Raw genomic sequence first — 15,687 nt, 5'->3', positions numbered from 1 at the left:
TTTTTTATAGAACAGACAAAAAAAGTATCAGAACTTCCAAAGCAATAGGCTTTTGACTATCCCCACTCTCATGCGTTCTTACTAAGATGGACTGCTGTACATGGCCCCTTGGTACATAGAGCTTGAATTTTTACTTTCTCTTCTTCCCTTAGTTACGGCTAAGGCTCCCGGTTTTATAGTTTTGTTGTTTTTTTTTTAAACATTTCCGTCTGTATTTATCTATATTTATTGTTGTGTTTTGAGAGTAAATGAAGTTGTAAAATGGAATATTTCCACATTAATTTAACTGATAAACTTGCACTCATACTTTGATGCTTGTCCCTTTTTAGCAAATTAGGAAGTCAAAAATAACAAAACACTACACCCACAGGTAAAAATTAGCATTCTATACAAATATATGGTAAGCTATGCCTGTATTTAAGGCCTTCTCATTCCATTTTTTACCTCCCCATTCTGTCTTTGTGCTCAGCCACTGGCCTGGAATTCATGAAGGACAGCAAATAGAGTAACCCACAAGAAGCATCATTTTCTGTATTTTTCAACATTCTAAAATAAATACAGACAGGGAACACATTGCTTTATGTCTGTATTACCTGTAAAAATCAGTAAAAACGGAAAACTGGGAGCCTTAGTTATGGCCAATGAACTGCTAACTTTCATGATATGCTCTGCACAACTGAGATAATGATAGGTTTGAATGAGGAGCTCCTTATCTGCTTATGCAAGACGACATTTAACTTCCAAGGTGTGGCGGGTTAACTTACAGGAGGAACGCCGTTCTTAAGGATTTTTAGGAAACAATCAATCACTGAAATGGTGAAAACAGAGCCCAACATTTCAGAGAGGTAACAATAAGAGCTAAATGTACTTTTATAGAACAAAAAGGCAAGCCACTGAACCTAAATGTACTTTTATAGAGCAAAGCTGGGTCAATCTGCTTCTGGAAGCACCAAATGAATAATCTACAAGGGGAACTGTGTTGTTATTTTTAGTTTGGTGGGCGACCTACCATGCCTGAAGAAGATCCGCCTCTGTCCTTCTGGGCCGCATTTGTAGAAGCGTTTCCAGTAAAGCTGCAACACCCGGGGACAGCCATGTTTTACCGGCAGCCCAGCATGTTGTTCAACTTGACACGCAAGGTAGTATTCTCGGATCGTGTGTGGCATGTTGATTTTCCTTGCCAGGGCCCGCCCTGTGTCACATGCTTATTTTTGGATATTTTTCATAAACCATGGATGATCTTTGGAGTAGAGGGTGCCTGGATCAGCCAGTCTCCCAGTAAGAATCAACATATTTTTTCATGCCTCAGACGGCTGACTCTCCTGCAATACACTTGGAAAATACCAAAGGCCCTGACTTCAAACAGAAAAGCAAGACACTGCACTGCTGCATCCATCAAGCGGGATCTCTCACAGCTGATTGCTGCCATGACACTGTCCAAACCCCTCTTCTTCTCAATCTATTCCACCCCATCCTTTCTTCTTGGATTGCTTCTTTCAGACTTTGCTGTCCATTACCTCACAGATATTCATTGGCCTTGGTTTGAACAAACCCACCCGCCACCCTGAAGGTTTGTGGGTCCCCCAAGCCACCGGGCCTGTGCCACACCCCTGCCCCACATCTACTGTTCTTTCTCCTTTTTTGATTCCGCTTTTAATATTACCAAGTTGGATTGCTTATCTTCCTCTCATCCCAGAGAAAACCAAGATTGTTTTTTCCCTGCATCTTCTCATGGGTGGGCCCTTCCTCTCTTCATACATTATTGCCTAGCAACGTTCTCCCTTTGTCGTCAATGGACCATCATCATGTTGAGATCTTTCACTAGTCTCTTTTCACAACACAACTAATTTGCTTTTTTGTGTCAGTTTTAACTCCACAATTTCTGATTTTGTGTATTTCACACTATTAAGAGTCGTCCTGACACTCTTCTACCCTCACCTTGAATATTGAATTCAACTTCCTAGTATATCTCCCCGATTATTTCCTTGCCTCTTATTTTAAAATCCACAATCAAACCTATTTTCTATCCTCCTCCTACTCCCTCTATCTCCCTCTGATGGATCCCTCTCATTCCTTCAAGGTCAATGGATCACTCTATAATTTCTTAATGTGATCATGGTCTTGCCCCTCCCTACTTTTCCTCCATCTTTTTCATATTCTGTGCTCAACATTTCCTTTCAATTTGTTCTTGTATCTCGTTATTTATTAATTTTCTCTACCAGTCTAAAAACACAGGAACTCTTCCTGGCCCTATATGCTCCGCCCCCAAATGTCACATTTTCAGTTCATTTCTAAAGGAGCATGTTCCCATAAATATAACTTTTTCGATGTATTTTCTACTTGCCATTTGCAGTGGGAGAGTTGAGCCACACCCAAAAAAACATCTGAGGACCACACTGTGGAAAAGCCACGCACTGCCGAGGCCTTCATTTCCCTATCAGCTGTTTCTGATCAGTCCTTTGTGTGCCAGCTCCCAACTTGCTGCCACACAGCAGGTCTCCCGCCTCTGCACTAGGTTTGGCTTTCAGCCACCTTGCCTTTTTGCCCGTTTCCTTTAGCCCGCTTTCAGTCCTGTTGTAATCGTCTTTGTTTAGTCTCCACTGACTGTTATCGTTTTCATTACCCTTGGCATTGTTTTTGCTTTACACCCCTATTATGTTGATCGTTTTGGTTAGCTTTTTTTCCATTGTTTTGTTTTAATATCCACTTAGTAGTCGTCTTGGGAATCCCTTACTGTTTGTTTAATCATACTAACCACTTAAGACTGTTCTTAATTGTGCAGTTTGTATAGCAGCCATATTACAATGGCTGTTTAAATCCCCCAGTGTATTTCCTCCTTTTTTGTGTTGCTGTAACTGCACTGGCTCGCCGCTCCCTTTTCCCACCTTTTTGCCACTCTCCCTGTCGCTTCCCCCCAGCCCTGCAACCCTCCCTCCTCCGAGGACCTATTTCATGGAAGCCACAGCACGGCGAACAGCAGGTGTGAGCAGCGGGCACGCCACCGGCGCAGTAAGTCCGTCTGCGCCCCAGTGTCAGGAGCCCTGGCTCTCTTGATACACTCCATTACTCCACCACTGAACCCCTAGCCCTCTACCCCAGATTATGCAACAACAACTGCTGCCGCAACTCTCCTCATACCACTGTAGAACATTTCTCCTGCAGGCGCTATCTTTTTTCCTGCAACACTGGAGCACCCGCATGCACAATGACCGCCCCCACCTTTTCGGAAAAACTCCACTGTCTGCTGTTCAACGCACAATCTCTCTACAAGGACGCCACTGAGATCAGGGACACAATCACTTCTCTCACATCCGACGTCCTTTTCCTCACGAGACCTGGCTAAACCGCACATCTGCTCCAGACATTGGCTCAGCAACCCCGTACGGCCACAAGATAGCACACTGGGATGGCATCAACAAACATGGAGGCGGAATCACCATCATCCACAAAGAAACCATTTACTACACCACCACCGCAGACGGCACCACCCAGATCATGGAACACCTAGATTTCAAACTCCAAACTGGCAGCAAAATCACCATCAGAGGCACCCTCACCCACAGACCTCCAAGACCACGCCACAGTTTCTAAAACGCTATCCCCGACTTGATTGCCCCACTCACCATAAATGTAAAACACTACATCTTTCTCAGAGACCTCAATTTCCACCTAGACTACCTTAATGACATCAACACCGCCACCCTCCTCGAAATCATTAACATCAGCATCACCCAACTAGTCACTAACCCCACACACACATTGCAGGACACACTTAACTCCCTCTTCACGGGCAGCGACAGAATCCAGTACAGTCATGTCACCGAGCTCACCTGGACAGACCACGCCATCGTACATTTCACCATCAAAGAATTCCCAGGCATGACTACCAAGCAGCCCAGCACCTCACACACCGCAGCTGGAACAAAGTGTCAGAGAACCAGTGGACCGACCCCCTAAACAGCTCCCAATATGATACAGCAACCAATGTAGAACAGGTTGTCAAGAACTTTTGCACCTGGATCACCCACGGCGTCAAACAAGTTGCCTCCGTCAAGCAAACCAAACTCAAGAGATCCACTTAAAAGGCCAGTTGGTACGCCACGGAACTGAGAACCACGAAATGCAACTGCAAGAGATTAGAAAAGTAATGGTGCACCAGCAAGGAACCCACAGACGGAGCCACATTCAAGACATCCCTCAACCAATACCACCAACTCCTAAAAGACGAAATAGAGCGCTCTGGACGAACACATTGAAGCCAGCTCTAACCACAGCAAAAAAAACTCTTGAACATAGTCAAAATTCTCCAACCCCTCAGCCACCGAAAACATCACCCATTCCCAGGAACTTTGAGACTCCCTGGTGGACTTCTTCCACAACAAAATCTCCACCATCTACAAAAACTTCGAACCTCAACCTACCCTCTCAGACCTCTACAGCCTCCTCATTCCCACAGATGCAAACCCCAAATTTCCTACTCACTGCCTGTGATCAGCTCACCACAAAGAACATTAAAGCAGTCACAAACTCCGTTCACTCAGGAGCAGACATGGACCCCTGCCCCCACCACATTTTCAACCTTGGAAGCAAGAATATCAGCAACGAGCTCACAGTTATTTTCAACGAATCCATCACCAGGGTCAACTTGCCCGAGGATTGGAAACACGCAGAAGTCAAACCCCATTTCAAGAAACTGTCTGCCGACGCCATCGAACTGGAGAGCTACCCTCCCATCTCTCTGCTGGCCTTTCTGGCCAAAGTCCTCAATCATCAACCACCAACTCAAACACCTGGAGAGCAACAATCTTCTGCACACTTCCTAATCACGGATTCCACACCAACCACAGCCCTGAAACTGATCTGATTGCTGCCACAAATAACATCAGAACCCCACTAGACCGGGAAGAAATGGTAGTCCTGATCCTCCTCTCAGCAGCATTCTTAAGCCTATACCACCACAACTTTATCAAGAGGCTTCGTCAGATTGGAATCCAAGGAGATGTCCTCAAATGGATCGCCTCCTTACTCACTGGAAGAACCTTGCAGTAGAACGACTCCTGGTGGCCTTCCAAACTAGGACACTCACCCACTCCGACAGACCACGCCTGCACCTTGGCATTATCCTTGACAGCCAGTTCACTGCAGTCTCATCCGCCTGCTTCCTCACTCTTGCTCGAGAAAATCTTCAAATGGCTCCCTGTCAATACCAGACGAATTGTTGCTCAAGCCCTAGTCACCAGCCACCTGGACTATGGCAATCCACTCTATGTAGAAATCACCACTCAGCTCCTGAAGAGACTGCAGACCAAACCGAACTCAGCGGCCAGACTCATCCTCGACCTCTCCAGGTGGAGCCACATTCCGCCCACACCTCAATAAGTCCCACTGGGTCCCCATTCAGAGGGGATGTCAATTCAAGATGGTGATCTGCATCTACAAAGCCCTTCACAATCAAGGACCAGCATACATCAACCATCGCATGAACTTCCATCAGCCCTCCAGACACTTGCGCTCCGCCGCCCTCTCCCTCGCAGCCCCCCGTGCATCTACTGAAACAGTGGAGGACGCTCCTTCTCCTGCCAAGTCCTGGAACAACCTCCTCCTTCACCTCCAGATCTCACCCTCTCTTCTGGAATTCCAGAAAGGTCTCAAGACCTGGCTGTTCAACTGAACAAACCCGAAGCAGCAAGACCCTCAGAGCCTAGATAGCCTTGCTGGTGTTTTGCCGTGCTTTATAAATCCTGATCCATCGATTTATATTCATTGCGTTTCACTTGCAAGCACGAAGGTTAAGGAGAACTGCTGAACTTGCTCAAGAAGGCATGTAGCTGCTGGGTGTCACTCATTTGTCATGGGAAGTGGCATTACAATGCTACATTACATCTCTTGGATAAAGTAAAGAATCAGACACTGGCGGGAGTTTGCCCTTCAACAGAGAGTACTGATCTGATGACTGCAGTTTTTCATTTTACTGGTTTCTCTGGTGGTGGGTAGTGGCTGGACTAAATAATACATTTATCATGGTCTATAACAGGTAATGACATAGATGGTGCTGTGGGTGGTCTAAATAATGAGGTTTCTAAAGTAATTTCAATCTAAACTTGCAGAGCAGAAGAAGGGATGCAAAGATTTCTCGGTACTATGTGACGTCATGGAAGGTCATAGTATAAATTTTAATTAGATGGGTTCCGGGGACGAAGGTAAAATAAGCTCAATAAACAGATTGTGTGGGCCTTATCTTAATATAGGATTTTATGGGGTTTCAGTTTAAAGAACCCTCTTCCTGAAAAGACAGAGGTTGGTATCCAAGGCCTCTGCTGGAGTTCCCCTATGTGTTGATGACAAGGACTCAGGCTTCTTCGGAGCACACGGATACAATTAATCTGGATAGCAAGGCTGAACTCTAGTTCAAAATCATGTTAGACTAAAATGGCGCTTCAACTTCAAGGCAATGCAGGCAAATTAGAGAGCAATGTCTTCCTCAAAAATTAGAGTGTAGAGGCTGAACATGGTACCAGTGAACCGCTTATGGTTAAACACTTCAATTTCGTATTTCAAGGTCGATCAAAAGAAGAAACGAAAGCAATGCCATATTCTTTAGATGATTTCTTCATGCTCTGTATCTAAGAATAGCCTTCCCAGAGTCAGATCCCTAAGGCTGAAAGTTATTTCCCCTAGAGGACCAGCCTAGACCCCAAGAGAGAAGACCTTCTCCCCTTCAACTGCCTTGAAGTCATCGCCAGGCATAAATCACACTTTTCAACTTCAACTGTTCTGTCAATATTTCTTACAACCACAGAAGGCTCACCTATCAAACAGCATAGTGATTCAGAAGAAACTGTCCTAAGAAAATAAAACAAAAATATCTCCTTGACTTGGTATGAAGCCAAATAAAGGAAATTGTTTTAATTGGGTAATCTAACGTATTAGGTCGAAAAAGACACAGCTTGTGTTCAGCAGGGATGTGGAACTCCTACAGCCCAGGACATATTGTTTGGGGTCAAAGGCAACAAGTTTTCATGTGCATTTTTTCCTTGGGACAAGTAGGCCCAACCCCCTACAGCACAAACCCTTTGGCTGCCAGTTTACAGTACCACATTAGGGAAAGGCACTTCCTGCAGTTAAGGTAATATTTGTGTCCATGTGTTAATGCTTTTCAAACTTTTATTTATGGTCATTAATGCAAAGCCTTTATCATTAGGATGAGTGCTCTAAATAAATGTAAGCTCAGACTGCACTACTGACAGTGGTTCCGGTATAAAAATTTGTACACAATTTTTCCAATGTTTAGCAATATGAGGCTATTTATAATGCTCCCAGAATGCTCGGATTAGATGCAAATATTTGCACAAGCTTGAAAGCAAGATTGATGATGATTTGCTTTCAAAGTAATAAGTTCACAAACAAATGCAAAAACATTTCGCTAAACTACTGTAAACTTTTAGGTACCATTTCTTTGCAGCATTGTTTAGTAAAATGTGTTGATGTATGCCAGTATTTCCCAAAAATATTCATAATGAAATGTCAGTGTAAGCAGTTTTCATAAGATTACGGGAAACAAAAATAAGCAAGCATTGGTAAAGCCAGTATGTCTGAAACTGTTGGTCAGCCTTTTGGTTTTGTCAATGTGTGACTTGTTTTGGCATGGTTTTTGTGAAACCTTATTGTGTGGGAGCTGCCGGGCCCTTGCCATTATAACAAACATTGACAAAAGCAAAAACATTTTTTGGTCTCAAAAAGCACACATTGCCACAGTACTTACTGGCACTGAACAAAACAACTGTGTGTCGAGAGGGAGAGGGTGGGGAGAGAGAGAGGGAGGGAGGGAATTTTAATAAACACAATAGGTCATGCTTAACGCCAGACCCAATTTAATATTAAAATAAAGTCTCAAAAGTGCACACATGTGCTTGCATTAAGTGCAGATATACAGGTTTCCTGAATTCACAAGACTTTACACTAGCAGGCCAAGAAATACTAGTCCTAGAAAGTATTTGTGAACTGAATTTCGCATGATCAAATATGCAGGCGAAAATCTGAGTGCTTGGAAGTTCACCTTCACTTCAACCACTTTTTCCCCAACCCTGGAAGAAGTTGTATGTCTGCCATTGTCAGAAGTAACCTTCCAACCCTTTTCAGTATAGGAAAAGATAAGAGAAGAGTTGGTGAAAACCCTTAATACTTGCAAGGTAGTAGGTTTGCACAGACTCAAAAGGGCATTCGAACCCTGGAACTTTTGCTTACCAATACCTTCAGCCCCAGTATGCAGATCTGCGGAAACGTGGCAACATAAGGGAATTGCTGGTATTCAACCCCTACTATGGAAAGAGCCCTGGCATAATCAGAGAGGCTATTTCAGCGCTCATTTATAATGAAATTGCTACCATAATTTGTCTCCGCATTACATAGCACAAAAGGGACAACCTGCCCCATGGACAAGTAGATATTTGTTTAAATTCCACACCCCTGTGTTCATGCATTACTGAAAGCAGGACAGCGCAAGCATTGGAAAAGCCAATAGATCTGGCCTTCGCAAACTGGTGCTTTTTATTATTACAATCCTGTTCCACAAATGTAAATAAAACAAATGTAACTGCTATGTGCTTGCAAACATAAATTTAAATGAAAAATAATTACCATCTCATATAAAACCGCATTGGTGCCTCTAGCAAACGGGGGTACAAACCCTTTTTGGTTTTAATGCACGTCATAGGAAAAGAAAAAGTAAAAAACAAGTACTATTGGCTTTCAATTGTTGTAACCAAAATAGTTTAAACACAAAAGGATGTCTAAAAAATATATATTAAATGGAAAGAAAAAGCATTGACAAAGTGGGTAATTGCCCATCAGCCCTGGCAAGGAGGAGCACTTTTTCAGGTCGATGTGCATACGATTTAGATAAAAATGCTATCACTCACTGGCTGAATTGGGATAACCCACTGCTTCATGCCTTTGATGTGGTGGGTGGAAGTCTAAGTAAATGACAACTGAACATATCAATTTATCAAGAGGGCTCTTTTAAATTTCCTCAACGTGTCCACATACGAATGAATTTTTAATTTCTTTTTATTTACCATTGTTTTATTTCATGAGGCCGGTAGGAGTGTTGAAGCAGTCTGTAGGTCAGGCATAAAAATGAAATGCTCATTTGACCCAGATTGTGCACTAATGGAGTTGATGGCATACGAATACTAAATTTGAATGCTATAGAAGAGGGCAAGAGTTAAACATGCAAAGAAATATTGATTTTATTTTTTGTTACCTCGGCTTGCCTGTAGTCCTGCACCTTGGCCAAATCATCCGCTAGGTTCTTGATTGCAGTTCTCATCTCTGGTCTTTCTGTGTTCGCATAGTCAACCAGCTGCTTCACCAGCGCATCAGCCTTGTCTCGCAACTTGGCCGTCTTGCGCGTGTATGCTGCCATTATCGTGCAGAACTGCCCAAAGTACTGCTCTGCGTTGGTAACTGTATTTTCCATGATCTTGACTTGAGCATCTCTGAAAAGTAAGAATATTTTTCAAGAACTGTTGTGATGTAGACAAAGGAGCAGAAATGTGGGGTCGGCTTCCTATTCGTCATGAAAACCCACTGCAGAAAACAGCAAGCAGTCAAAGACAGACTTTACAATAACACTGCACTCTGATAACACAGGCAGGCTTACTTCGAAGTAGGAGCAAATTGACTGCTCATTTGGTCATGAGAACCATCATGGATATCTGATAACAGAAAACATTTCTGTTGCTCACTTGCGATAGGTCAGTAGCCTTCAATAGCCTGAACAATAGGGAGAAAACAGTTTATGTACCCAGGGGGTACCCTAGAAAGTGGATACAAATATGGGGTAAATGGAATGCATACAGGGGGAATAAATGTGTACCGCCCATATTACCATCGCAAGCCTCCTCAGACGAACTACAACCCTGAAATATAAGAAAACTCTAACCAGGGGAAGGGATCATTTTTTGCAATCGACCTCTGTGTTCCGCGTCAATGATTATAGTGACTTCAACGCTGCGCCATCTGTGAAATCTGTACTGTTGTTTGTTGTAACCAATAAAAATAAATTTTAATAAAATAACCCGAACAATAATGCCACTCTTGCTAGGCTGTACTCAGTTCAGAAACTTAAAAGGGATTTCATATGACTCGCCTACGTTATACAGAACAGACCGAGAATTTCCAAACTAGTGAAGTGTGGTGCTCCTGGATCTTCTGGTCTATAATTCTTTTTATTCTTCATCATTACACCAATTACAAGCAACTTTAAATGGATTGGACAATTTCAAGTCTTAGGTATACATTAATCTGCTAACAAAGCAACGATGAACAGTAATTGGTTTGGCCTCATTAGCTTAAATTTCAAGCTCATCTTGGTTACCACCACTTGGAGTTCCGCAACATGTTTGTTCACCCTACTACCCCTTCTTGAAAACAATGTCGCTCACTGTGTTTCTTAAAGAGTGCAAAATTGATCATGTATTTAACCTTCTTTCGGTAACATTCCAGTCTTTTCTGAAGTTTGTTTTACCTCATACATGTTCGTATTTAAGCATTGTTTAACACGCATTCAACAAGATTCATCCGTGGAGTCGAGTACTGTACCTCAGATCACAAACAGAGCCATTTCCAATCTACAAATCTCTAACATCAGGTCTTTCCTCACAACCCGTTGAATGAATAACTGCAGCGCTCAGAGGTTTGGTCATAATGCACTCTCCTTGTTGTCTTTTCTCTTGCATTCTGAGTGGGTACTAAATTGCAATAAAGCAAAAACAAGTTGTCTAAATATTTTAAAGTAATCTTATATGTATCCCCTTTCTCAGCTTGTAAATTGAGAACATCCATAGACCACAAATCCTTCTCTTCAGCAGTCCTACCCTAGGGTCACCCCTCCCCCCCAAATTGTTTTTATAAAATCAATGGGGCAAAATCCTTTTGAGTCCGGAGGTGGCATTGTAGCATTTACATGCTATACCGCCACATCACATTACCCTGTCCTCCGTATCCATCATCTTTACCAGATCTCAGAAACCCTCTTCTATCCCTCCACTATCCTTCTCAATCCAAATAACTGACTAATTTCCACCTCTCAAATTACTTTCATATTTCATTATACTAATTCACCACAAATCCTTATGAGTTCCGGAGTAGCGTGCTGCTCGCCAAAAAAAGTACTTCAACACCCCATCAGGGCTAACAATTGCTATATAAATGCTAACCTTTTCCTCTCTTCTATCCCTCCACTATCCACATAACTGACTAACCTATCCACCACTCAAATTACTTTCATATTTCACTATACTAATTCAACACTAATCCTTTATGGGTTCCGGAGTAGCGTGCTACTCGCCGAAAAAGCGCTTCGACGCCTCGTCGGGGTAATAAGCGCTATATAAATGCAATTCCAATACAATATATTGCACAATATGTCAATTTAACCAAAATAAGACCCTGGATTCAACAAAATGTTAGACAAGTCTTTAAAATGCCGTAAACGAACTAACATTCCCTCTCTTTACATTATCCAATGTCTGCTTTGGCAATATTGTACTAGCTCCTCATCCCCACAATAAAATGTATTCTATATTTTTGTATAGAGTAAACAAATCCTCGTTTATCCTGCACTTGGCATTCCAAAACAAGGTGTTCCATAATTCAAAAGGCAGTACCAAGAAAAGTAAAGATTCATGTGGACTCGCATGGGCAGGTATTGACCCAACCTTTTTGTTGCTGTAGCCAGATTCTGATTAGTGTGTTTGTTATGGCTAGTTCTAGATAATCTAAGAATACACCATGCTTCACTAAGTCATTTGTATGGTACTGGCTGCTTTGTGTGTACCCTTGGTCGTTCACCTTATTAACTTAACTCATTCATTAATGAAGAACACAACCTGTGCAATATTAAAGAAAATTTGGACAACTTTTCATCACTTTGTCCTTGGGTACCACCATCAACACCTCCAAAACCGTAATCTTTCAACTGTTCCATAAAAATATTCTGGATATTCCACTAGAGTTTGCTATGCATTTACACTCTGTACTGATGGTTGTGCTAAGTACCTAGCACTTTCAAAAGTTATAATCTGAGCCCCATCCCTGCTAGCCCAAGACTCTAGATACTAGGTCTACAATGATTAGAAAGGTTCCTCAAACTTTGCCGATTCTCCATTATTAGGCGAGTTTACATTCAAAGTGCTACACAACACGGTCAGGACTACCTGAAATATTGCAACTCAATCCATCGCTGAAACATTGCATCTCAGGCCATCAACCAGTCAGACACCTCCGCTCAGCCAGATGCCGACTTGTACACATCCCACGCATACACAGAAACAGAGCCGGAGGTTGAGGCTTCTCATAAGTCACCCCTGAAGCTTAGAAGGACTGCCCACTACACATCAGAGCCTCCTCCCCTCTACCTGAGTTCCGTAAGAATTTGAAGACTTGGCACTTCAAGCAACCTTACCACATCCACCGAGACTATGCCCATACACCTGCTCAGTGCTAGGATATCTTGGCGGGTGATAGCATGCTTTACATATACACAACATTGAAAAAACAAAGTGTATCCAGGGAAGTGTCCACAAACTGCTTTGACACAAAGACAAAAAAGGTGTTACTACAACCATAGAAATGAAATTGTTAGGTTTCATACAGGTGCCAGATATAGGCTGAGGTAGCAACCCTCCCTTTCACCTATATTTCCTCTGCCATTACACCACATAACAGTTCTTGGTACTGACCTTTTATCTAGTTACGGTAATGCCTAAATGACATGGGGTTTTCTCTGAAAACTAGCCTCATTCATTATGCATGAGGATTCTTGGAATCTCAGCAGGACACCATTCCCTGCATAATAACTATGTATAAGGGCCATTCCTTCCGTCATCCTAGTGGCGAGAGAGGAGAAAAGGACTTCCATGCTGACACACTGACGCGAGACGCTGAGGTTTCTGCAAGCAGACACTCCAGCTCGCAGTGGTCTGACATCCCTTGCAGGGAGTCCACCTCTAGACCAAGATGGGGTCCCACAGCCTCTCACTTCAGGTAATGGGTAATGTATAGGTACATCTAGTTAGGGTCGCTTCGTAGGAGTACGCATTTTATTGTCATGTATTTTTATACTGGCCGGTATTCATAGTTTTAGCACTATGGTAGGAATCTACCATCCTTTAACTCCGTTGGTGCTTACGATCATTTATATCTTTTTCAGTCTTACGCTTGTTTCAGCACACCTATTTTACATTAGAATAGCGCTGGTTCAACAAATGCTTATTGAAAAACATCCCTATTTTATTCTGTGCATCTCTCGAAGACAAACTGGAGCACGAGTGACTGAATGAAAAGAACCGCACTGTTTCCACGATACCGAGGGATCAGGGTTGTCCTGTTCGACAGTTGCCAAGTACTATTCTCTCCATGGTAAGAGGAGTTTCTAGTGGCATTGTGAGCTAGCTGGCATACAGGCCAACATACCCGGTGGGGGGTGTGTATAATCAGTCTGGACACCAATCCTACAGAGTGTGTTGCAGGGCACAAGTCCTATAAAAAGAAGTGGGGGGACTCACCAAGTTAGACACTATGCAAGAGACATCATGACGCATGCCATACAGAACATGACATCACTACGTAGCGCTATAAAACAAATAAAATAGTGCTATTTAAATTATTTGTGTAAATACTGGGGCAGACCACCCCATCTGAGTCTTACAGTGTCTGCACTTATATACAGGAACAGAACAAAGGCAAAAGCACGCCTCTCTTAAGTACCCGTGAAGAGATAGCAAGCTGTGTGCCTTTGTTTCCCTCTGTGGTATTTACATTTGTGTGAGGTTCCAGGCCGCCTCCGGTCAAGATATTCAAACAAAAGGAGGCCCGATGGCCCCTTAACTCCGGCCTGGCTGGAGGTGAAAAAAAAAAAAAAAAAAAAAAACACCCCTCACTGCCTGCACATTGCTGCTGGAAATGGAAAGCAGACAACATGCAGGTATTAAACAGCAGGAGAGAATTCCCAGAACTTTCTCTGCAGCAGAGTCCTGTTTGCCAAGTTCACAGACCTCTGGCTCCTCCACCATTTATTTTCTCCTTTTCGGTCTGGCTGTGGCGTGACACGTGCTTGTCTGAGGGAGGCCTTATCAGTCGATATGCTGGTTGGTCTCAGTTCAGCAGCCTCTGCTTTTTTTTGCTGGCCATTCACCTCTGCAGTGACTTGTTAAACGCTCTACACCAGCGTAATGCACCTTATCTTATGTACCTCCCACCAGGCCACCTCTTGATTTCTCCAGCTCTTTTTTTTTTTTTTTTTTTTTTACACTGTGTGGCCACTGGCTTCGGCTTCACATGTGCTTTTACTGTTTCTAAACTGGTTTAATCCAGTACAGCATCTTCAGCTGTTCTTGTTAGTCAGTTACATCTGCAGTGACTCCTAAAATGCTCCCTACTGCACGCTGTCATAATGCTCCCTACTGCACGCTGTCATAATGCTCCCTACTGCACGCTGTCATAATGCTCCCTACTGCACGCTGTCATAATGCTCCCTACTGCACGCTGTCATAATGCTCCCTACTGCACGCTGTCATAATGCTCCCTACTGCACGCTGTCATTCACATTTGTGTGTTTCGCCTGAAACTGCTGACTATGTTAGTTTTTATTCCAACCATCCCTTCTCTAAACTGCCAGGAGCTCTGCAGCAGATGCTGTTGACACTTAGGCTGGGATTACAGACCCAGCGGCAGGGCCAGTTCTAGGGTTTGCGGTGCCCTGTACAGATTAGGAACATGCGAGTGCCCTTTTCATATCTTTTGTTAGTGCTACAGGTCATTGCCAACAGTAAACACGACAAAACAAAAGATGACCAAATAGGGCAAACATTTTAGGCTTAGCTGAATGTACACTACAAGTGGCCACTGGAAATATATACCCAGGCACTTAGTACTTGAAAGGTCATCAAGCATTTAGGGCCATTTGGGGCATGATTTCATAATATTACTTACCTGATTATAAAAACAAAATGTCAGGTACTCTGGAACATGTGCCAGAAAGCAGGGACTCGCAGCGGACTTCCGAAACAATAGGCTGTTACCCACAAACCAGCCGCGGTCTGTGCAGGTAACTGAATAATTAATTTTCCCTCTGCATCGTCCCTCGAAATCCCCCCTTACCCGGCCCCACCGTTGTTACCTGCACGGACCGTGGCTGCCACAAACCAGTTCACAAAGGGCTCCCACTCACCTCAGAGACAGTTCCAGAGAGCGCCCAATGGAAACCTGAAGGCCATTCCTGACAAACCAGCCTCCAGCGCTGCTGTCTGCCAGTACATTTTGGAGAAGTGGCAGGGTCTCCCCCTGGGGCATTTAAGCTAGGTAACTGTGGATTAAGTTGGTCCTTTATGAAAAGGAGATGCACCACACTGCATTCAGCTAGGCGACTGCAACCCCACCCACCCCTTTACAATATCCTCCAGCCTTTCGACAATGAAACTTTGCAAATCAAGATAAACACATATTGTATTCATCCATTCCATTAGAAACTTTGCAAATCATCATTTTTCAAACAATCATAACCTTTTTTAAAGTAACTTTATTTGCATCAATCAATCAGCATTTGTAGCGTGCAACACTGTCACTCCTAAGGATATTTGGGTGATGGGATGCAAGGTCTCCGTCAAAAAGCCAGGTCTAGAGTTT

At 43.3% G+C, this 15,687-nt stretch overlaps 1 protein-coding gene across 1 annotated transcript in view; it reads right to left on the bottom strand.

Annotated features, from left to right (window-relative positions):
• The window catches only part of CIBAR2 (CBY1 interacting BAR domain containing 2), an 82,803-nt gene that overhangs the window by 45,275 nt on the left and 21,841 nt on the right, over positions 1 to 15,687 (bottom strand). Inside the window, exon 2 of the mRNA XM_085636811.1 lies at positions 9,263 to 9,497. Coding sequence (XP_085492937.1) covers positions 9,263 to 9,497 — 235 coding nt within the window. The remainder of the gene's footprint in view (positions 1 to 9,262; positions 9,498 to 15,687) is intronic.

This window comes from Triturus cristatus, chromosome 12, assembly GCF_964204655.1.
Source record: "Triturus cristatus chromosome 12, aTriCri1.1, whole genome shotgun sequence".
NCBI lineage: Eukaryota > Metazoa > Chordata > Amphibia > Caudata > Salamandridae > Triturus > Triturus cristatus.
The sequence above is the reverse complement of the archived record's forward strand: the minus strand, read 5'-3'. Positions and strand labels throughout refer to the sequence as shown.